Below are 23528 nucleotides of genomic sequence, written 5' to 3'. Positions count from 1 at the left end.
CGGACAGACCGAGCTGCAGCTCCAGCGCCGTTGCCTCTGTGCACAGGAGCGAGCGGGAGGGCTCCCTTAGGCAGCCCTGCAGCCCTGCGTCTGGGTGGGGAGGGGGCGGCGAGGCTGTATTTGAAAGGGGGGGCCCCTCACCCGAGGGCTGGGTGGGCAGGGGCAGCTGCATGGGCAGTACTGGGGTGCAGCAGCCCCCCGAGCCGGTGATGGGGAGCAGGGCTGGAGCGGCCGCAGCGCCGCTCTGCCTCCCGGCTCTGGTCCCCGCAGGGCCTGGGGCTGCCCCCCATCACCCAGCACGGACCCCCCCGCGCCCCAGGCGGGAGGACAGACGTGCTGAAGGGAGAAGCCTGAGTCCCTGCTGGGGGCTGCTGAGACCTGGTGGAGCAGCAACTCGTTACAGAGCCAGAGCAGGACCACGCAGCCCCAGCACAGTGAGGGACCCCTCCAGCCCCCAGCGAGGGGGGAGCACCGTGGCATCGGGCACAGCTTACACCCCCCCAGCCCCAGCAAGCGCAGGCAGCTGCCCTGACCCCCCCAGCCCAGCCTGCAGTGGGGTTCCTCCTCCCTGGCTTGCGTTCGTACCCAAACATCCAGTTTCCTCCTCCAGAGCAGAACGCAGGTGCCGGCCCTCAAACCCGGCAGCAGGGCCCTTCCCCAACCTTCCCTGACCCTGCGAGCCCGGCTGCGGCCAGCAGTGGCTGCACCTTCCCATGCAGCTTCTGCGGACGCATTTGCGCCAGGATTCCTCTGCATCAGGATGGTCTGTGCCACCCCAGAGCCCCCCCCGCTGTCCCCATCCCCATCCCCACCCCACCAGCAGCCCTGGCATTCCCAAATCAGCCCCACCAGCTGAGCTGCACTTACCGAGCATCCACCCAGCCGGGGCTCAGAGCAAAACCCGGCCACGCTGGGGGCACAGGACAGTCACCGCTCCCAGAAGAGATTCAAGAAAAACTGCCCCGAAACTTCCACCAAGTGTTCCTGCAGGCTGGCTGCAGCTCGCATGTTCCTAGAGCAGAGGCAGCGAAGACAACGTTCATTGCAATGGATTTTTAAAAACTGAAGTCTTTATTAAAAGTTTTATCCAAATTTTGTAACAAAAGATACAAAAGGGCTGGAGATCCTTATTTCTGGGACTAGTCTGACCAATCAAAACCTGACAGTTACTAGGCTAATATAAAATCCATACAATCTGCTAAAAATGCAGGGAAAAATTAGAAGTAACTGCTGCTCTGAAATTTCTTTTAAAAATTCCTTTAACATTTATAAGTTACTCAGTTTGCATTTTACAGGACTAGTTCTTCTCCGAATGGTTACAGCTACTGTACAACGCAAGAGACAACAGCAAGAACAGAACAAAGCAACAGAAACTCGGATGTGCTGCAACACACACCACTCCTCTGAAGGAACCGCTGCGAGTCTCGCCTCCGAGCGCCGGGTGCCGACAGATTGCCCAGAGCAACCACCGGGAACGCCACAAAGTGCCAGTGCGTCTGCACCCGTGGAGAGCCTCAACAGCAGGAGGAACAGCAGTTACTCCCGCCCCAGCACGGCTCTCCGGCACCCAGCACCGAGCAGTTACCACCCCTTGGATGCCACGGGGCCAGTTCTCCCCAGAAGCTAACGGATGGGCCAGCTGAACACCTCCAGGCAGAGGAAGGGTGGGCGAGGGGTCAGAAACCCTCCGGCGGAGAGCTAGACCTGGCTGAATCCCCCCCTTCCTCCTTCCAGCCACCGCAGGGTGGGGGGGACACATGCTCTGCGGTTCCCACAGAGCATAAACACCAGTGGGAGAGCGCTGGATTTCTGATCAATGCACTTCTCTTCACGCTGGAAAGGAAAGAGGAGGAGGAGGATGCGTACGCCAGGCTAGCGCTGAGGCAACTGTCCAGAGCTGGTACTGGCTAGCAGAAGGACCCTGAGAATATATAGGCTAACACGGTCTCCCGGGGAACGCCGAGTTAGGTGCATCACAGTGATACTGGTTGAACGTGTTCTGTACAGTGCGAAATGGAGTTTGACAGAAGTGCAGTATCCCTTAACCTGCTATTTCCTATCTCTTCCTCAAGGCAGAGGCTGCTACGGGGTGACGAGAAGCCTCATCACAGCAAAGACGCTCACAGCCGCAAAAATCGGACTTGCTTGGGTATCCAAGTGAAAGTTATTAGGTGGCCACTGGGAAAAATATTCCAGTTTATAAAAAAAATAGGAAAGCAAGTGCAGGGCTACTGCAAGGTGCATCGTCAGAGGTACCAGGTCTTGCAAGCAGCCAACCCCCCCTCCCCAAGACCCCCAGGCACCCCACATCCCCAGCACTAAAGTATCTTCAAGCATCTCCAGAGATCACATCACCATTATTTCTGATCAGAGAGACCTCAGCGATCATTCGCTTCGAGTCCATTTAGATGAACCAGATTTGCACCCACTGCTCAGGATGGCTCAAGCGTCTTCAGAGAGCTGGTCTGAGGGCACGCAGATAGCAAACACGCCTTCTTTGCTGTCAGGCAGGGTGGCGAGCTGGAGCTCTGGGTCCAGTGTGGCAAGGCTGATTTCAGACACGAAAGATACCCTAGGAGGAAATTTTTTTTTTCTTTTTTTTTTCTTTTTTTTTTTTTTTTTTTTTTTTTTTTTGCAAACTGCTGCACAAACCACAGAACGGAGAAAGCCTTTGGTCATGAGATACTTGTGAGAAAGTGAGCCTTGTATGGAAGATTCCCCTGAATGCCTACAGTATTCTACATCTTAAAAAAATATATTGTGGACGCTGCAGCCATACAAAGAGGGGAGGAGTGGGAGACAGGGATTTACAGTCTCACATAGACACAACGGGGAGGTTAAGACAAGCACAGTCATAGTCTGTAAAACTGATTGGCTCGCTCGGATCAGTCATCCTCATCGTCCTCTTCGTCTTCTGGATCTTCCTCTCCTTCATCCTCTAGATTTCGTTTTCTCTTTTCCCCTCGCGGAAGGTCTGCAAAAAGAGGCGAAGCGTGAAGCTCTGTTCAGTCTTGCGGAACAGCATTTGAACCGTGGCTGCAAGCCGCGTCAGCCACAGCTGGCTGGTGAACAAGCACAGACTAGACTGGCACCATTACGGAGCAGAGATCAACCCTGCCCAGTTTCTCACGGCACCCAGAAAAGCCTGGACTAGCACAAGACATGAACTATTTTCTATGCCCTCCAAGCATCCCACATTTCAACAGCCGCTTGAAAATGGGCTTTTTTTGTTGAGCACCCCCAAAAACTGCAGAATTCAGTCACTTGTGACCAAGCTCATACAAGACCCGCCAGCCGCTATAATCTGTCAATATTCATGCAGGTGTTCATAGTTGGTTACAACCAGAGGAGTCCGGACTCAAGTCAAGAAGCTCGGGTCTGCTCCCCTCTCTACAGCTGAGAGAGGAACGTGTCTCCACGAGCATTTCCTCACGCACGCTGCTAACATGAGCTTCTGTGACAGAAGCCCTGCTCCTGCATGGACTATCACTTCAAGCTACTTAGAACTGGTTTTCTAGGCAGTTTGCCTCTAATATTTGGCAGACTTACCCAGCTTGGTTGGTGTTAGGAGGTACCGAAACCTGTTTCCCCATCACCACTGTGTGACCCTTTGGTTATAACCACTATTCAACAGTCAGCTTAGGTGCAAGCAACAGCCTCAGCAGTGCCCGTAAGCAGAAACGCTGCGCTTTCTATCAGGGAAAAGCTGCAGGCAACAACAGCACTGCACCGAAGCTTGGGAAGCTCCACAAAAACAGTAAATGTGGGAGACTGCTGCGGCAGCTTTGCCAGCACTTTAGTTTGTTAGGATTCCACTCACCATCATCAGCTTCATCTTCTTCATCATCCTCACCATCTTCCTCCTCATCTTCCTCCTGGAGTCAAAACAAGATGCTTTGTTGCAAGAACCACGATCAAGGTGTAATTCCACAGCAACACCTTCCTTCACCTCTGCTCCTGCCCTGCTCCAGCCCCAGGGTGGTACAAGCCGAGCAGGGAGAAGCTGTCGGTTCCTAAACAGCTTCTTGCACCCCTCCGAAGGGGGCTGTACAGCTTCATCACTTGAAGCTACGGGAAGTACAGGCCGAGCAATAAACAAGTCCGAACTGGCAAACTCTGTGGATCACGAGTCAAAAGGTGTACGGGAAGAGCCAGAGCGCACGGCGGCACTCCTCAGGTCTGCCCGCAAAGAGGCATCTGTGCCATCTGGTCAGATGGGTCAATAGATTAAGGGACAAACGCGCTACCAAACACAGCAACGTGGCGCTGCAGGTTTATACCGATGACAGAAAGCCTCACCTCATCATCTACTCCGTCCTCCTCCTCTTCACCTTCCAGATCATCATCTTCATCTTCTTCATCATCAATGACTTCTTCATCCAAATCATCTTCCTCATCATCATCATCCTCTTCCTCACCTTCTACCAAAAGGAGGGAAGTAAGCGTTACGGTTCCTAAATACTCGCTACTCCCAGACAATACGCTCGCACCTCCAACCCCAGTGCTACGCGAGCGATGGGCAGGAAATCAAACAGAACAAGCGTGCACAAGGAGCGCCAGCAACGAGCCCCGTCAGCTTCCGCACGTCTCTTTTCTTACCCAGCCTGCCAAAAGAGGGAGTGGGGTTACCCAGACAGCCCCTACTTTAGTGGCAAGCTATCAACATCATTTATTTAGCAACATGACCATGCAGAAGGGGAAAAGGGGTTGTTCCCCAGCAAGAAGACCAAGAGGAGAAAATCCTCACCTTCCCCATTCTCATACTCATCTTCCAGTCCATCCCCATCTGCTTCAGGGTCTGAGTCAGGGGCTTCCTGGTCATCAGCATCAAATCCGTCTAGGTAGGTGAGCTGGGGCAGAAGGGTGAACACGCTCTCCCGGTAGTTGATGAGCATTGTCACCTCACAGTTGAAGAGGTCCAGACTATGCAGGTTTGGCAACTTTTTCTGCAAAGATCAATTCGTTAGATTATTTACAAGTTGACACTGTCTGACGATCAGGCAGCCATCAGAGGACAGATGGTTTGCTACCCAGATCTAGTACAGAAGTGTCCTTGCATGCATTATTTGCACCATGTGCTCCTCAGATGGACAGAAGTTATTCCTCTTGCTAACCGTAGGCAAAAGAAGATTTCCTTTCAGCTCCTCTGTCCTAGCTTCCCCTCCTTGGAGCCAGCTCCCTGTGAAACCACTTGCAAACCTTACACCCTTCTGAACGGGGTGGGCAACAAGCACAGAAAGCCCTGCTCTCCCAGCAGGAGCAATCACTGAGCCGGACTCATCCTGCCCAAAACGTCAGGCAAAATACCCGAGAGCACAGCACAGGAGGACCAAAGCAGAGCGCCTGCAGACTGCGCCCCGTGTGCCTTGCAGCACAGCCGCAGCAGCTCTCCCGGTCAGGCCATCGCACCGTGCACCAGGTCAAGTGAAGGAGGAGTAAAACAGTTTCAGGCTCTTTCTGGAGGGGATGGAGGGACCAAAGGCAACAGCTAACGAGGCAAATGCCCCAGCTCAGTCCTTCCAGCCGCAGAGGCAGGATCACAAGGCAAGAGCCTTCTTTAGCGCAGTTCAGATGCAAGGGGAACCCCCTGCAACGCATGCTGTGACAGCACCCAGGGCGAGAGGGTCCCAGCCCAGCGCAACAGCGCCTTTGGACTGATGCAATGCACACCTCACCGGTGTCCAAGCAACTCATCTCCATGACACCCCAGGTGCCACCTACCTCAAACTGCATCCGACCCATTAACGGTCCTTTCTCAGATGGACACTGAGCACTGCATCCACAGTTTTACTCATCCAGCCCAATTTCATGCTTCTTTTAGCAACTGGCTGCTGGTTTTCCAGACAGAGGAGCCATTAACTATTAGCCCAGCCTCAAACTGGACCCACTCATCTGTCCCCATCAGAACCACGAAGTGCTGTTGGAACAGTTACCAAGACGTTGGACTTCTGCTGCACAGACACGCTTCCCAAAGGAAACAACGTCATCCCTTAGGCTCCAGCACAGCCCTCCACTCACCAAGGGCTCCAGGGTATTGATGTCTTTGATCTTGTTGCCGCTTAGATTCAAGTGTGTCAGGTTAGGAGTTCTCTCTGCAAGAACTTCAAGGCCACCAGAAATCCTGTTATCACTCAGCTCCAGCTGCCAGGAGGGAATATCACATGGTCACAAAGTGTCTCGGCTTGCGACACGGGGAATAAAATTGCCCTGAGACCCGGACCACAATGGGCACCCAAGTTCCAGACCCTGTTCGTTACATCACGCCATAGAGCAGCAGCTCAAGTTTTCACTAGAAACCCCTTTCCCCGCAGTAACACAGCACTCCCAGCCACCTCCATTCTGCAGGACACAGGGGTACGTGTCCTCTTAGCGGTAACCGCATGTTCTAAAACCCAAATATTTATGTGCTTCTGACAGTAGCACAACAGCAAAAGCAAGAGAGAAAGGACACTAAACATATAACGAGCTCAAAGGCATTTTGTTGCATACTAAAAAACCACCTCTCTCACTTGCTCAGGTTGTAGGCTGCAGTGGAAAAAGCAAAATCAAATGGCCTTTTTCTGGCAAATGCAGGAAAAACAATTGTCACCAGGGACAGGGCAGCAGAAGTCTCAGAGCAAGAACTGCTGGAGATGGGACCACAGGTCTGACTCACCTTCCGGAGTTTGTTAAGTTTGGGGAGATTGGAGACGGACAGCAAGTTGATGTTGATCATGCTGAGGAACTCCAGGTTCTCGAAATCTGAAGAGAGACCAACGATCTTCCCATCGTCCGAACGGCAGTTATCAAGAACCAGCTCCTTCACCTGCCAACAGAGACGCCCAGCAGCTGTCATCACAGCCGGCTAAGTCTCACCTCGAGTCTGTCAAGCTGACATCACGTGGAGTGACCGACACTTCAAAGCAGCAGGTGTGTCTGAAGGTCCTCCCTACTCACATTAAGGGACACGCAAGATCTTAAAGCCAAATAACTTCTGCGAGGGCGCAAGGTGAGAATTCCTCACGGGGGTTAGGACTTCACCCTTTAGGCACGAGCCATGCAACATGCGACCGCTGCATCACCCCTCGCCCTGTGGCTCCAACCAAGGCCCACCTTCTCCACTAAGAAGCATTAAGGGGTTGAACCATGAGGTTGCATCAAAACGTTTCACGCACAAGGCATCAAAAAGCTTTCAGAGTCACGCTTCAGGCTTCACTAACGAGAGGCCAAACAAGGTCATCTGGTTTTGTCCCCTTCAACTTTCTCCCCCACGCCACCGGGGTGCGGGAAAACCTGCCTCCAGAGGATTCGTTTCCCTGTGACAGTCTCCACGCAGAGGTGACAGGCAGGTCTCTAAGCAGATGACCTCAGCCTCAGGCTCGTAGTGCAGGACCACTGATCTAATATTTTGCCCAGCACAGACTACACACAGAGAAGCCATCGCTACCCAGTAATTCAGCACAGAAATCAACCCCCCTGTGGCATTAGGGCCATGAAGCACCAGTACAGAACTGCTCCCCCCCGAAACACCTGGAGGGTAAACATACCCGGCATCCCCCTATCCCCCAAAGCGCAGGTGAGTGCTCAAGCCCCAGCTCTCACAGGCCACTTCCAAAACTTGCTTTTACCCCCCACATTCTTCACAGCAAGATGCAAAAATCAGCCTTGGCCGGAAGGCTGGTGATGCTCTCCAAATTCCTCCTTCGCAGTGCTCCCATTTTACCTCTCTTGCTCAGATCAGCCAACTACTAGGGAGTCATTTTAAAATCACTTTGCCTTAGTGGCAGCAGAGTTTCGGGGCTGCTGTGCCATCTTCACAGCACAAGCTCCGAACAAATTAATGTTTAACACTCCAGAAGCGGCATCGCTGGTCAGGGCTCTGAGTTGAGCAGCAAACAGGCTCAGCCAGGGGTTTTGTAGCTGAGCTCGTTTTACTCCCAACACCCCAGACAAGCCTCCAACTGAACCGAGACTCTGTCACCACGGTGGGTGTAAAGGTGGCCAAAGCCAGCCCTCCACTGCGGTCGCTTTGTTGGTGCGGGCACAGAGGCGAGCCTGAACATTATCAGGTTATGAACTAACCTGGCTGAGACCAGCTTTAACCCGGACCGGATCCCTGCCCTGGACTGCAGAGCAGGACGAAGCAGCCAGGATGGCTTCTTCCAGCAGCAACACTGGCTCGCACCGGCTTTGGTCGCAGGGCACACACGCGCTGACCCTGCTCGCTCTGCAGCCTGCCAGTCGCTCGAATTCCTGGTGTCAAACTAGAGGAGACCCGCAGCTTGCAGCCTCAGAGGGACACCTCTACTCCTCAAATCATTCTCGTCCTGCAAGTCCCTTTGCCATCCACAAAGCATCTTCAATCTCTACCAAAAGCTCCGCTTACACCCCATTTTCCTCATGCTCGATTTTAAGCTGCACGCTGTCGCGACACGGCGACCCGTCCCCAAGCCGAGTGACAGCCACCAGCTATCTCCCTGCACGGCGGCGAGCGGGGCTGCCGGCCCGGCCCAGATAAGGGGCGGCCGCCCTTCCGAGGCCCAGGGGAGCGCAGGCCCGAAGGACGAAGCGAAACGCTTCGAGAGGGTGCGAAGCCCCGGGCCTGGCCCCATGGCTGCCAGCTGAGGGGAGCGGCCGGCTCCGCTTCCCCCGCCGGGAGGGACGTTCCTCGCCGGGAGGCGGCAAGCTGAGGCGAGGCGGCAGCGGGGCGGGCAGCGGCGGGGCCCGGGCGGCTCGGCGGCCACCTCAGCCCCTTCCCCACCCGAGGGGGGTACCGCAGCTCCGCCCCGCAGGCCCCGGCACCCGGCTCCCCGCCGGGGCCTGCGGGGGAGGCGGGAGGCCCCGCTCGGGCCTCGCACCGCCGCCGCCCGCCGGGACACCCGCTGCCCGCCCGGCGCTGAGGCGGCTCTGACAGCGCGGCCCCCGGAGCCCCCCCGGGGCTGGGCGGAACCCCAGGTCCGGCCCGTCGCCCCCGTCCCGAGCGCGCCCCGCGGGGAGCCCGGGCCCCGGCGGGGCGGGCCGGGGCAGGCCCGGGCGGCCGCTAACATGGCCGAGCCGCCATGGCTGCGCGGGGCCGCACCGGCCTTGCTCGGCGGCCCCGGCGCGGCGGCAGCCAGCGCGGCCTGGCCTGGCCCGGTCCGGCCGCCCCCCCGCCGCCCAACGCCCCCCGCGGCGGGCCGGGACCGGACGGGACGGGACGGGACGGGACCGGCCGCCGCCGCCCCGGGCCGGGCCCCGCCGCGCACGTGCGCGCCGCCATGCCGGGGGGAGGGGGGCTCCCCGCCGCCGCGCTCCGCACCCCTCAGCAGCCACCCGCCCTCACCCCCCCCGCCGTGCGGGACCCCCGCGGGCCGCCCGCCTCCTCCCCCCCCGCCGCCCCCGCAGCACGTGCCCGCCCGGTCCCCCCCGCCACGCGCTCTGAGGGCCGCGGTACCTCGCCCGGCTTCTTGTTGCGCAGCTCCAGCGTCAACCGCTTCTTCATCTCCATCCTCCCGCCGCCCCGAGCCGAGCCGAGCCGAGCCCGCCGCGCCGCCCCGAGCTCCCCGCGCCGCGCCGCTCCCGCCGCCCCGCCCCGCTCCCGCCGCCTCCCGCCCGACCCCGCGCGCGCCGCCGCCGCCGCCGCCGCCTGGGCAGAGGAAGGCGCCAACGGCAACAAAGGCGGCGCGCGCCGCGACCCCTGCCGGCCGCGCGCAGCGCCGCGCCGCGCGCGCGCTCCCCCCCCACCCGCACGGCAGCGCCCCCTGCCGGCCCCGCCCCGCCCCGCGGCGCTCGGCAGCGCTGAACCGGGCGGGGCCGCGCTCGGGGGGGTCCCGCGTGCGCAGCCCCGGGCCCCGGGGCCAGGTTCCCATCCCTGCGCCACATTCCCACCCCCAGCACCACGTTCCCATCCCCAGCACCACGTTCCCATCCCTGAGCCACATTCCCATCCCCAGCACCACGTTCCCATCCCTGAGCCACATTCCCATCCCCAGCACCACATTCCCATCCCCAGCACCACATTCCCATCCCTGAGCGACATTCCCATCCCCAGCACCACATTCCCATCCCCAGCACCACGTTCCCATCCCCAGCACCACGTTCCCACCCCCAGCACCACGTTCCCATGCCCAGCACCACGTTCCCATCCCCAACACCACGTTCCCATCCCCAGCACCACGTTCCCACCCCCAGCACCACGTTCCCACCCCCAGGCACCACATTCCCATCCCCAGCACCACGTTCCCATCCCCAGGCACCACGTTCCCACCCCCAAGCACCACATTCCTATGCCCAGCACCACGTTCCCATGCCCAGCACCACATTCTCATCCCCAGCACCACATTCCCATTCCCAGCACCACATTCCCACCCCCAAGAGCCACGTTCCCATCCCCAGGCATCACGTTCCCTACCCAGCACCACATTCCCATCCCCAAGCACCACATTCCCTTCCCCAGCACCACATTGCCATCCCCAGCACCACGTTCCCATCCCCAAGAACCACGTTCACATCTCCAGGCTCAACATTCCCATCCCCAGGCACCACATTTCCACTCCCAAGCACCACATTCCCATCCCCAGACACCACATTCCCATCCCCAGCACCACGTTCCCACCCCCAGCACCACATTCCCATCCCCAAGCACCACATTCCCTTCCCCAGCACCACGTGCCCACCCCCAGGCACCACATTCCCATCCCCAAGCACCACGTTCCCTTCCCCAGCACCACGTTCCCACCCCCAGCACCACATTCCCATCCCCAGCACCACGTTCCCACCCCCAGCACCACATTCCCTTCCCCAGCACCACGTGCCCACCCCCAGGCACCACATTCCCATCCCCAAGCACCACGTTCCCTTCCCCAGCACCACGTGCCCACCCCCAGGCACCACATTCCCACCCCCAGCACCACGTTCCCACCTCCAAGCACCACATTCCCATCCCCAGCACCACGTTCTCATCCCCAGCACCACGTTCCCATCCCCAGCACCACGTTATCATCCCCAGCACCACATTCCCATCCCAAGCACCACATTCCCATCCCCAGGCACCACATTCTCATCCCCAGGCACCACGTTCCCATCCCCAGGCACCACATTCCCATCCCCAGCACCACATTCCCATCCCCAAGCACCACATTCCCACCCCCAAGCACCACATTCCCATCCCCAGGCATCACGTTCCCATCCCCAGACACCACATTCCCATCCCAAGCACCATGTTCACATCTCCAGGCTCCACATTCCACTCCCCAGGCACCACGTTCCCATCCCAAGCACCACATTTCCACTCCCAAGCACCACATTCCCATCCCCAGCACCACGTTCTCATCCCCAGCACCACATTCCCATCCCCAGGCACCACATTCCCATCCCCAGCACCACGTTCCCATCCCAAGCACCACATTCCCATCCCCAGCACCACGTTCCCATCCCCAGCACCGCATTCCCACCTCCAGGCACCACATTCCCATCCCCAGGCACCACGTTCCCATCCCCAGCACCACATTCCTATCCCCAGCACCACATTCCCATCCCAAGCACCACATTCCTATCCCCAGCACCACATTCCCATCCCAAGCACCACATTCCCATCCCCAGCACCACGTTCTCATCCCCAGCACCACATTCCCACCCCCAGGCACCACATTCCCACCCCCAAGCACCACATTCCCATCCCCAAGCACCACATTCCCATCTCCAGCACCACGTTCCCACCCCCAGCACCACATTCCAATCCCCAGGCACCACATTCCCACCCCCAGCACCACATTTCCACTCCCAAGCACCACATTCCCATCCCCAGCACCACATTCCCACCCCCAAGCACCACATTCCCACCCCCAAGCACCACATTCCCATCCCCAGCACCACATTCCCATCCCCAACACCACATTCCCACCCCCAAGCACCACATTCCCATCCCCAGCACCACGTTCCCACCTCCAAGCACCACATTCCCACCCCCAACACCACATTCCCATCCCCAACACCACGCTCTCATCCCCAACACCACATTCCCATCCCATGCACCACGTTCCCACCCCCAGCACCACATTCCCATCCCCAGCACCACATTCCCATCCCCAGCACCACGTTCCCACCTCCAAGCACCACATTCCCACCCCCAAGCACCACATTCCCATCCCCAGCACCACATTCCCATCCCCAAGCACCACGTTCCCATCCCCAGCACCACATTCCCACCCCCAAGCACCACATTCCCACCCCCAGCACCACATTCCCATCCCCAACACCACATTCCCACTCCCAAGCACCACATTCCCATCCCCAGGCACCACATTCCCATCCCCAACACCACATTCCCATCCCCAACACCACATTCCCATCCCCAGGCACCACATTCCCACCCCCAGCACCACATTCCCACTCCCAAGCGCCACATTCCCATCCCCATGCCAGGCCTCCTCCCTCAGCCACTGCTGAGGCTACGGCTGCCAGCGGTGCCGCGGCCGGGGAGGCTGATAAAGCCGGGGTGTTGGTCGGGCTTTGTGCTAAAGGAAGGATGAGATAACCGCGGGAACTCCCTCGTTACTGTGAGGGTTACGATGACGTTTTCCCCTTCTCTCATCTGATGGGCAGCCCACAGAGCCCCGCGGCTCGCCCTCGCCAGGGCTGCGCTCTGGGTGCGAACAGGGTGAGCTGGGAATCCCGCCGTCGTGAGACGGGCGAGGCGAGGGTTAGCGGGGCGGCCGCAGCCCGTCAGTTCGTGGCTGTGGGAGCACCTGGCCCAGGCGGCTTAAAGGGTGCAATGGAGCTGGTGGGACTCACTGCACGGGGCTCGGGAAGGTCCCCCGCCGCCACATGGTGCCACCGTTCCCAGGGACCCCGCGCAGGAGGAAGATTCCTACAGGATGTGGGCGCTGCTGGCGATGACTTCATTAAAAATTATCTTAAAAAATATCCAGAGAAATCTCTCTGATCAACGACCAAACCTCCAAGTAAACAGGAACACGAGGGCTCGCAGGACCAGCCTCATAGTCCCTCATTGTCCCCTTTGGCAGCAGGCCACTGGCTTGCCTTGTATGGGAGGAAATGGCTTTCTGGTACATTGCAGTTAATTTTTGCCAGTTGGCTCTAACATCAGCCTTATTTTATTAGGAGTAGCAAAATGAAACAGCGACGTTCAGCAGAGGGGTTTAATCTCCGAAGGGGCCAAACCCAGGGTTTTTTTTTTAAGAGCACATAAGGGACATCTCCATGAAGAAAAACTGCCTTTAACATTGTGCATTTTTTGCATCTCTGTGATCTCCCCCACTCCCTCGTTGACCACGGCTCAGCTGCGTGCCAGAGAGCTCCCCGTGCTCTGCCCTGGGGCAAGCACCCCACGGGGCACCGCACCAGTCACCCCTCTCCTTGGTGTGCCCCTAAGGAGCTCCCCCTGAAACGCCCAGCACTGAGACTGCGTGGAGGTGGGCAGATGCTGTGGAGGACGAAGGGTGTGGTGGGGACACTAAAGGAGCAGGGAGAGCAGCCCACGGCGGGGACGGGCTTGGCCGCAAGGCCCAGAGCATCTTCTTACTGCCCTGTCCGGGTTAATCACATCCCCACGGGTGAAGCAGCACGCGGGTCATAGAATCGTTGGAAAAGACCTTTAAGATCATCGAGTCCAACCGGGTCCCTCCTTTGCAGGGTGAACCCAGGCTCCTCTGGCCCTTTTTGGCTTCCCCGGGACCCACCCGGGAGGGAAGAGCGGGTCTCAGCACCCGAGGGGTCTCCGGATCTCCCCCCTTCCGAGCCCCCCCGCCCCGCCTTCCTCTGGCTACAGCAGCAGCTTCTGCAGGCTGCCCCTGGGCAGAGCAGCTGGGAGATGAGCCGAGAGGTCCCCCCTTGCTGATCTGCATTTGTTTTAAGGTCTCTTTCATGTACTCTTTGAGGCTCGTTTCCTGTTCTTTGTAGAAAACAATGCTCCCCCCCCTCCCCGCCCATCCCAGGGTGGCTTTATCTCCCCTCCCGTGGGCTGCGCTCCCTCGGGAGCTGGGCTTTATGTTTGTCTTAAAATACAAAACCCTGCTCTGATTTAACCGAATTGATTTTAAAGCTGCGTCTGGTATTTGATGTCTGGTAGATGCATTTAAACTGATCTAGATTTTCTATGTTTGGGCAGATTAACGTGAAGCTGGTAATTTACTGTGCAAGTGACAGCAACTGGAAGGCTGGACCATAAATGCTGACATGGGTTGAAATTCAGGTCTGGAGCTTTTCATGCAAGCTGGAGCACAGATGCTCGGAATAACGTATTATCTGTCTATTATACAACACAATATTATCTGCTTGCATTTTGCACTGCTTTAACTACTTCATTCCTAGCCCAGTGCCTCCTGAGAGTGAATCCTGTATAAACGGGCCGATACTGCTGTACGGGCACTCCTTGTGCCGCAAGGACCTTCTCACCACGCCGTACTTTCCTGTCCTCAAAACAGGGACAAGATTCCCCCAGATCTCCCAGCGGCTGTAGATCGCCAGCAGCTGGTCCTGCTGGGATATACTGGGATCCAGCCGCAGGAAAGCGACGGGTACACCAGCTGCATCAGCTTCTCCTGCGGGAGCCAGGAGCTGCACCAGCCCCCAACGAGAGCTGGTCCCTGCATGGCTGAGCTGTTACCCCAACAGCCCCCCAAGGAGGAGGCAAATAAGGTTAACACAGTCCTCGGTAGCCTTTAGAAGAAATTCCTATGATTTTTGGTTTTGTTTGTTTGGCTGGTGGAAATCGGGGATCTAAAACTTGCAGGGCCTGATGTGCTGGGCCCCTGGGGAGCTCCTCTCCCTCTGCTTCCCGGCCGGGTCATGCCTCGCCGGCTCTCCCCGCTGCAGAGCTGCTCCGGTGCCGGCAGAGGGAAGCATCCCCCCGGCGATGCGGGGAGCGGTGCCCCGGTAGCCCGGCCAGAGCCCCTTGGAGGCTGGAGGCCGGCCCTGAAGGGTCTTGGGGAGGACTCGGGACGGGGGGTAAGTGGGAGCAAACACCTCTGCAGAAGGAGAGCCTCAGCATGGCTGGAGTCCCCGAGGTGCAGCCGTGCAAAATGGTCCTGATTTGGGGTAAAGCCAGTGCTGGTGCCTCCAGCCTGGGCTCTGCATCCCTCATCCATGAGACACGTGATGGCCAGACAGCTTTCTGTATTTTTGGGCAAGACGGAGGTGCCCGAAGGGTTTGGATGCCACCAGCCTCCCTCCAGGCACTTAGCAGAAGTGCCTGAAACAGGAGTTGTTGTCTGGGGGCTCCCGAAAGGCAACAGGGAGAAAGAGGCACTTCCAGAAAGAGACGTGCCTGGGTTTGCCTCTGACCTGAACACTGTCTTTCTGAGAGCGTGCAGCGAGAGAGGCGTGGTGCTGGCACTCTAGTTTACACACAGTATTTCCCCAGTGTAGGATAAACTCACGATTCTCTCATATTTGCAGTGTTTCTCCTTTATTGGTGATTCTCTTAATGGTGCGGCGGGGATATCGACCTGTCCCCCTGGAGCTTTCTGCACGGCAAGGGCCTTGCAAGCCGTGTAGTTTACACCTTAATATTTTATCAGCCAGTCAGTGATTGAAAAAGAAAATCCAACCATATTCCCCAGAACGTGCCTGTCGTGTCCTGTCCCTCATGACGGTCTGTACCTGGTGTGAAACACCCAGGCAGCAGGCAGGTTCCTTTGGACTCTCTGAATATGGCGTTCATTATCCCAGTCCAGGGGTTCCTCAGCCCAGGATTGCTTATTCTCTCCGCTCTGCAGTAATTAGCTTTGCCCTGCAGTAATTAGCTGTGCATACCAGCATCTTTATGCCAGCGTAACCATATAACAACACCCAGGTCCTATCTCAAAGCAGATCTGGAGGCACCTTGCAGATCGCTGTTCAAACTTCCCGATAGGGAAGCTGAGCCATGTAGCGGGGAAGGTATTTATCCACAATCACCCTGTAGAAAGCCAGTGCCCTTCGGACCAGCTTCTCCCAGCAAATACACTCAGCATCATTTCCATCCCAATCAGTGGCTTGGAAACACAGGGTGGGAATGGGTCTGGCTACAGCCCCAGGGAGAAGAGAGAGAGGCAGCAGGGGTGTACCTGGGGTGGGATTTGGGGAGACGGGGCTGCCTTTGGCCGGGTGGGTTCTGTCCCCACCTCATCCCACATGAGGATTTATCACCTCCAAGGTGCCCCAGCACCCCCCAGGCTGTTTGCAATACTTGATAAAAAAAGAAGGAGGGTGGTGGATAATTACTGTTTTTACCAACTCTGCAATGTGTCCCAGCTCAGCTGGACCAAGCAATAAGGGTGTCAGGAACTCTCATCACGGCTATTACTGCTTTGCGCTACCGCAGGATTTTGGATCCCCTGTAAAGGAGCCAACACCCAGAGAGACCACAGAGAAAACCTCTCCCAAAGAGCTTACAAAAGGCATGCGACATTGTTGGGAAATGGACTTCGGGTGCCTCAGGTCCCAAGATGCACCCCTGATGGTAGGGTTAAGTAATGCTGTGTCTGCTGGGATGGACACCTCCGGGGAACCCCATGAAACACCCCTCATCCCCCCACGAGCTGCGGCGGACACTTCAGTCCAGAAGGACTTACAACACGTGCAAGCAAACAGACACGAAGTCTGTGTGTAGGATTCTCAAATGCCACCGCTCTTTGCTTTATATCTGAAAAATACGTGGTTGAAACAATACTCGTCTTCTCCTTCGGAATATCACCAAGACCGTGTCCTGTCCCTGCACCATTTTCCTGCCACCTGGATTATGCTTCAACTGCATCAGATCTCAGCCAGCTCATGACAATTCTCTGCAGTGTGGGCATCGATGGGTGAACCCCGAGGTCTTTCCCTTCTCTGGCCCGGGCTTACAGACCTCACTACCCCCCACCTCCGATGCTGAAAAACTTCCTGCTTCCAGGCTTCAAAATCCTGCCCCTCCACCTATTCGTCTTGTCTGGAGAATTTCTGTGAACAGGTAGGAAAAATCAGAATATTTCAGTTTATTCTCACACCGCTGCTCAGTCAGAGCTGCGCTTGCCCCTAATTTGCAAAGTTTGTGCTAATATTCTGGTTACTCGCAGGAGTAACATCGCAATAAGAGCATTCTTGGATGAACTGGAGTTCATCTTCATCACCTCCACCATGACAGAGCATGAGGGCATGAGGGACATGCCTGTGCTCCGCTCACAGGCTGCCCTGAGATTTCAGGACATGAAAATAGGATTTGGGAAAATTTGGGAAATAGTCTCACAGGTGCCACAGGGAGAGGCGCGCTGCAGGTGGGATGGCTCCGTCCCCCAGTTCCCATCCCAGTTTTCCCAGTCTTGGCAGGGCTGTGCTGGGGAGATAGGCAAGGACCTAGCCTGGAGGCTGGGTTCCCAGAGCAGCCTCCTCCGTTACCGGCCGTTGTGCAACCCGCTCGCCCTCCCTGCAAAGGGTGTGGGCAGAAGCCCTCACAGGTGGGTGCTGCTCGGGGTGCAGCTGAGCTTGGGAAACAGCTCCGCACCGGCACCGGAGCACGGGAGAGCCCTGCGGGCTCCCTCCTTCGCACCACGCCAGGCGGCACACGCTCCAGCCTCACGCGCCCTGGCCGCGGCCGCACGACGGCACGGCGTTGGCCCCTCGCGCGCCCCGCGTGCCTTCGGAGATGGGACGGGGCGGCCAGGTCGGGCTGGAGGCAGGCAGGGCCGATTTTATACCTCAGAGCTATTTCGGAGCCAAATTCAGCCCTGATACAAGCAGGAAGTCAAGTGAATTGCACCAACCTGGCATTATTTTGGGCCATTCAGATTTACCTCTGAGTTGCCTGCAGACTCTTAAACTTTCAGGATTAGTTGGTTTTATTATTTAAAGATGGTTTTTAGTCCCTCTGTGTTCCCAGGGAAAGCCAGAAATTTAAAAAGTGAACAATATAGTCAAGAAAGAGGCAGTTATTAAATGAATTAAAAACAAAGTCTATGCTGGCGAGGGCCGGCGTGGGAAGGGATAGATGTTCAATGGAAGGCGCGTTCCCAACCAGCTTCTCCCCAGAGTTTGGCCCATCAGTTGCTCGTGTTTGGTGACTGCCAGCGGCGTCCCTGGGGCAGCCGCTGGGAGAAGGGCACACGCTCGCCAACAGATCAGCGCTGGCACAACCTGGCAAATGGCACCAGGAGCTTCCTACAGAGTGTGCACAGAGGGGGAGCCGTCTTCAGGGATGCATCCAGCTCTGCGTTAAGGCCACCAAGAATGGGATCTGCAGGAGAGTGGCGTGGTCTTGACGTGAACGTGTTTTATTGTGCAGGCAGCTGCGCTCAGACCACTGCCTGGGCACGGGCACACAGACAGAAGCTGTTAAATAGCTTGCAGAAGGACACAAGCATTGCTTGTTATCTGTCAGCGTTGAGTTTGAATCACAAGGGATGCTCTCTGCTATGAGGGGGATCTCATCTGCTTTTGGAAATAAAAGGGAGGTTTGTGCCAGGCGGTGGTTGCAGGAGGATGGAGAGGGTTTTCCTCGTGGTCTCAGAGCCCAGGCACCAAATCAAGAATGAAGAGAGTGGGACACGGCCCCTGCCAGATCTGCTCTGTGGCTGCTGCGGGCATTTCTGTGCCCTTCTCAGGATTTGCTATTTCAGGTGACAAACTCTTCCAAAAGGTTTTTCTAGTGGTGCTTCTAAGTGTCACCATATCCTTGTTATAACCCCTCTTGTCTGCCCATGAGGTACTCACACCAAATTTCTGTTTTCAAAACAAAGAGAGACTGTGTTAAATATTAATCTCCCTTTATTTTTGGAGGCAGACAGAGGATTCAAAGCATCTGGGATGGGACGTGCTTCTTTGAACAGACATGGGAAACTAGACAAGGCACAGGGATGTGCACTGGGAACAACTGGGGTGGGATGGGGAGGTTGCAGGGAGATGCAGTGAAGGGGCCTGAAGGACGGGAGCAACTACACGTGATTTCCCACTCCAGAATTGACCCAGCTGGAGGGCACCCAATGCAGCCATCAGGCAGCAGATGGGCAAAAGGAGGTACTTTTTCACCCAGCACCTAATTAAACTGGGCCTTGTTGCCATAGGAGATGACCTCAAAAAATAACCTTTAAAAGCTTGAGATAAATGTATGCAGGATTGGTCTGTTCTGACTGGTTAAACACGATGGTCCAGGACCTCCAGCTAAGGAAGTATTAAGTCACTGACCACCAGAAGATGGGGCAGAATTATTTCCTGCTTGCCTTCCTTCTTATATTCCTTCCAACAGACCAATACTGCCACTGACAGGGTCAGAGGCAAATCTGTGGTCTGCCTTCTTAAACGCTTACAGAGTTTTAACGAAGGCGCTAATTCCCCAGGCTTTACCCCGTCCTTCACCATGAACCGAGAGGAAGCTTCTCCCTTCCTTAAACAGAGACAGCAGCTCCCGCTTTCTGCCCAGCGGGGAGCAGAGAGTAAAGAAGGGCCAGGGGGTCCCCCCCCGGGTACTCGGAGACAGCCCTGGATGAAGAAGCCTCTGGTTCCCAGGGCCTGTTGCAGACTCTGCTATTAAGTCTCTCGCAGAACTTGCATAAACCATCGCTGCCTCCTGCCAAAGCTTTGCGCCACTCTGAGAAAGGATTGCAACGTTCGATAAACACATCTACCTGGGTGTGAAGCACTGCCAAGCTTCTGCCAGCTGTGATGTAAAGTTGCAGGCTCAGCCCAAGCAAAAAGGAACTTTCTCTTTATCTCCTTCCATTTTCACATCTCTTCAGAGTCAAGGTTCCTGCAAGAAAGAAAGAGTGAAAAGGTGCTAGATGCAGGGGTTTGATTTGGCAAGATGTGCCTCCCTGCTCTGTGTCTGCTAAATTCGAAACCTTCCGGGACTCAAGGCAGCCCTCGCTGTGTCTGTGGCCCGCACCTCAGTGGGAGAGCCCTTGCTGTGCTATTACAGCACGGCCAAGAATAAGGTGATCTCCTGATTTAGATAGCTTATATTTTCATCTACAAGAAGGGGAGAATGAGAAAGGTCTCTCAGCTTAGCCCCTGCACATCCAGCAGCTCCTGCTGAGTTACATACGCCAAAGTCTCTGCAGCGCATACACAACTGCACCAAGAAGCGCATGTGACAGATGACAGCACTGGGAGAACTTCCTTTAATTATCAGTTATTGCTGTTACTATTAGCAATTAAGACATTTGTTTTAAACCTGTCTATATTTCAAAACAAGCACGGGGTGGTCAGATTGGTAAAGACTATTGGGTTAACTCGTATGGCATCCTGCCTGGAGTAAAGATAATAGTGTGCCTGGGTGATTGCTCAACGATGATGGATTGGTGGGGAATTTCTCTTGGACCCTGAGACCAACCCTCTGGGGCCTGACAAGGCATGTGCTCTGCTCCTCTGGAGGCTGACTTGCACAAGGACCAGGGCCATGATGTTGTAAAGAGCAGGTGTTTCAGACATTTGAGATTTGAAAGCCACACCTCGCGTGGGGTGCAATCTGTCTTTGCTGTTGCTACCGATGCTTTTTGGTTGCCTGGAGCCCCTGCCCTACCTTCTGAAGAAACACAGATATTTACAGCTCTGCAGATGTGAATGAGAACGGGTACATTGCTCCCGGTAGGCTATACAGCAGCAATGGAGATGAATGCTTTCATTTGGCTGGGTAAAGCACATCCAGCTTTAGCATGTCTCCTGCTGCTGTTATTGTTTCTTCCAGACCACGATTTGCTAAACAGCTTCCAACCCAAGCAGAGGATGCAATTCCTGCCCTGTGGAGCCATGAATGACAGGGATTATCTAACTGTTCAGCATTAGCAAGGCTCCCAGGTCACCTGCCTGTGTTTTTATACCTGGAAGCATGAAATTGCAGCCCTGGAGCTAAAGTCACGTACCAAAAGCAAAGGAGCTAGAGCGGGACAGAGCTTGTCCAGGCTGCTTCAGGGCCTTCCTGTACACAGGCAGAGCGATGCAGCAGGGCACTGGTGAGCCAAAATGCCTGGGTTCCCTTTCTGACTCGCCCACTGCCTCGCTGTGAGAATGGGGCTAAGTCATTGCATCTCCTTCCACCCCAGGGCTCTGACTCACGCTTGCTGAGCAAACAGCAGCAGGGATGCGGGATGCCAGCACTCCCACCTCACCCTCCCTGCCCCGGCTGTTTGTTACTGCCCCTCTGCCGACAGTCACAGACACCCAGCCAAGGCAATAAATAAAGACACGAGCCTCTGAGCCTCAGCTTCTCCAAATGGGCTTTTTAAAAAAAACCCCTTGTCATCAGCAGTTCAGATGGAAGCCTCCATCCGAGGTGCCATAGGACAAGGCAGGTAGGACCAGCCTCAAGTTAAGCAACTGGATTCTCCCAAACTTGCCTGCTAGAGTCCCCACTTCCCTGTTTTGCTGGCACCAGCAGCAGAACTGCTTCCTCACACTGCTTGTGAGTACACAGTTATAAAACGCTTGCAGTTGGGCCATGAGGCTGCAGGCTCGGCTCCTGTGAAAGTCCCTGCCCCTTCCACCGCCTGCTCTCAGCCATCTTGGTGCAATACCCTTGGACCCTGCTGCCTGGCCAAGGGATGACGGAAAGGCAGAGGAGCCGGGATGAGGCTCTCCAGATTAAAGTACGTCCCATATCACAAAGCCTGGGACATTTGCCTGAGATGTGGGGTCTTGCAAGACAGCATCAGTCCCAGGGAGCGGGAAGAGAAGAGCTAAGGGGACAGGATGAGGAACAAACCTCATCCATGAGGTTTCTTTGCAGATCCTGGTGCAGAAGAGACACATCTGACTGAGCTGAGATGTCATGTATTAGAAGAAAGGTGGAGAGGAGGCATCAAGTCTTAGCAAGGAGGTGAGGATTTTGAGTGAAGCTTTGAGAGAAAGAAGTCTCAAATACAGGGAGGATTCGGGGAGTCTCTCTGTGTACTCTCACATGAGGGCCAGAAAGCCTCACGCCCGGGCACCCCCATCTCCCCAGCCCACTCCCATGTCAGCATCCTCAGCATCCCTTTGGATCACAGACAGGAGGATGTAACCATTAGGAGGAGCTGGGAAGGAGGACTCACCAGGAAACCAGCCTCTCTCTTTATGACCTGAGTGCTACTTATTGATGAATCAGGGAAGATGCAGATTCATGACATCCTCCCCAGTTACTTATTCACTGTGAGGCACAGGATATATAAGTGATGCTTAGGTGCTTTGGTCATGTCAAGGATGCCAGAGGTTTTGGGGTGGGAAAACTCTTTCTTTTTGAAGATATTCATGTAGGCCAGGCATCACGTGTCTGGGCAATGATCTGTCTTATTTTCAAATCCACCTCTGCCACCTTCCCTGGCTGACACTGTACCTCACCTGCCTCCCTTCGCAGCGGGATGGACAAGTCACCACTTGCTTCTCACTGAGATCCCCTGGGGAACTGGGTACCTTCTTTCAGCATGCAAACTGAGTCTCCTACTCGCACGGTCCATTCAGGAGTTGTAAGTGAAGAAGAAGCAAATTCACCCTAGACTTCCTCAACGCGGACACCGCAGTGCAGCCATCCAGGGGGTGAGAGCAGCTCGCTGGGGATTGCCTCTGATCTTCTGCTTCAAGCCACAGCGTCTGTCCTCGAAAGACACCCAGCCTTGACTTAGTTGCGTGTAACGGAGGCTCGACCATGTTGTAATATAAGCTGCTTCAGTGGTTAATTACCCTCTCATTTCAAAATGCATGTGAATTTATGAGGCTTTTGTAAGCCCTGGCCTCGTTAGGAGGTGTTGCACAGCTCAGGTCTCCTGGGTATGCTCCTTTTTATAGAAGTATCAAAATAAACGGCTAAGCTTCCCCAAAAGCCAGTCCCCAGCACAAATCTGAAGTGTCGCAGCAAAGGCTGCTGTTTGATCACTATTTTTCAGGGAGCACACGGACAGGGACACCTTGGATCTTGGTCTGACCCAGCCCTATGATGCTGAAGGTGGTGTCTCCCTGGCTCCAACAGGAAGAACTGACCAAATAATAAGCTTTTATGTTTAAGAAAGCAATGTATTTCTTCTTTTCCCAACCCTACATGGAGGAAAAAATGTTGAATTTGGGGAAAAGTTTAATTGCTGCCAATTTTCTTGGCATCATGAATGGGATTCAGGACGAAAATGTTTGCAAAGCAGTCACCCTAAAGTGTCCTATTCAGCCAATTCTTTAACTAAATAACAAAGTAAACTAGCTAGAAGAAGTGTGATTTGATAATAAAATTATTTTTGATAATAAAACAGTAGTTGGGGAAAAGTTGAAAAGTGGCTCGAATTTAACCCCTGAAAATGAGGCAGCATCAACTTGCCGCATGCTTTTTGGTGAGAACTGTTTTATTGGTTTTTAACCAGCTCTGCAAGGGAGGCGGTATGGATCAGTCCCTCCCCTGGGAAAAACAGGGTTAGGATTGGGGTGTGTGCGCGTGCGCAGGTAACCTGCCTAGGGGCACACTGATGATTTCAGACTGCATTTCTACCCGCTCTTCCAACCTTTCCAGCTCACGCTTCTCTGCCCTCCCTCTCTGCCCCTGCCCATTTGGGTGCACAGATATAAACCCTCCAGCCAATATGTTTCCTTTGGGGGACTGGAAGGTTTGCCTCGAGGGTGCGCATGGCTCTTGTCTCATCCCAACG

General features: G+C 55.6%; 1 protein-coding gene across 4 annotated transcripts; it reads right to left on the bottom strand.

Moving 5' to 3' along the window:
* Positions 1–1050: 1050 nt before the first annotated feature.
* Positions 1051–9552, bottom strand: LOC142093909 (acidic leucine-rich nuclear phosphoprotein 32 family member B). Of its 4 annotated transcripts, none has more exons than XM_075175564.1 (7): positions 9413–9552; positions 6656–6805; positions 6019–6141; positions 4748–4946; positions 4300–4421; positions 3821–3875; positions 1051–2974 (listed from the first exon to the last, which is right to left on the bottom strand). In XM_075175564.1, the coding sequence occupies exons 1-7, from the start codon at positions 9464–9466 to the stop codon at positions 2886–2888; spliced, it is 792 nt and encodes a 263-aa protein (XP_075031665.1). In that variant the 5' UTR covers positions 9467–9552; the 3' UTR covers positions 1051–2885. The 4 variants fall into 4 exon arrangements, with proteins under 4 accessions (XP_075031665.1, XP_075031666.1, XP_075031668.1 ...); XM_075175565.1 differs by having other exon boundaries at positions 4300–4418; XM_075175567.1 differs by lacking the exon at positions 9413–9552 and adding an exon at positions 8062–8735 and having other exon boundaries at positions 4300–4418.
* Positions 9553–23528: the final 13976 nt, after the last annotated feature.

This window comes from Calonectris borealis, chromosome 28 (assembly GCF_964195595.1).
Source record: "Calonectris borealis chromosome 28, bCalBor7.hap1.2, whole genome shotgun sequence".
In the NCBI taxonomy this organism is placed as follows: domain Eukaryota; kingdom Metazoa; phylum Chordata; class Aves; order Procellariiformes; family Procellariidae; genus Calonectris; species Calonectris borealis.
The sequence above is the reverse complement of the archived record's forward strand: the minus strand, read 5'-3'. Positions and strand labels throughout refer to the sequence as shown.

Bases quoted from the DNA above. Each gene is read 5' to 3' on its own strand.
- LOC142093909 (XM_075175564.1), bottom strand. From the start codon at position 9,466: ATGGAGATGAAGAAGCGGTTGACGCTGGAGCTGCGCAACAAGAAGCCG. The intron at 3,876-4,299 runs GTGAGGCTTTCT...TTTTGACTCCAG, and splicing joins AGGACGGAGTAGATGATGAG to GAGGAAGATGAGGAGGAAGA. The intron at 2,975-3,820 runs GTGAGTGGAATC...CTCTTTTTGCAG, and splicing joins AGAAGATGAAGCTGATGATG to ACCTTCCGCGAGGGGAAAAG.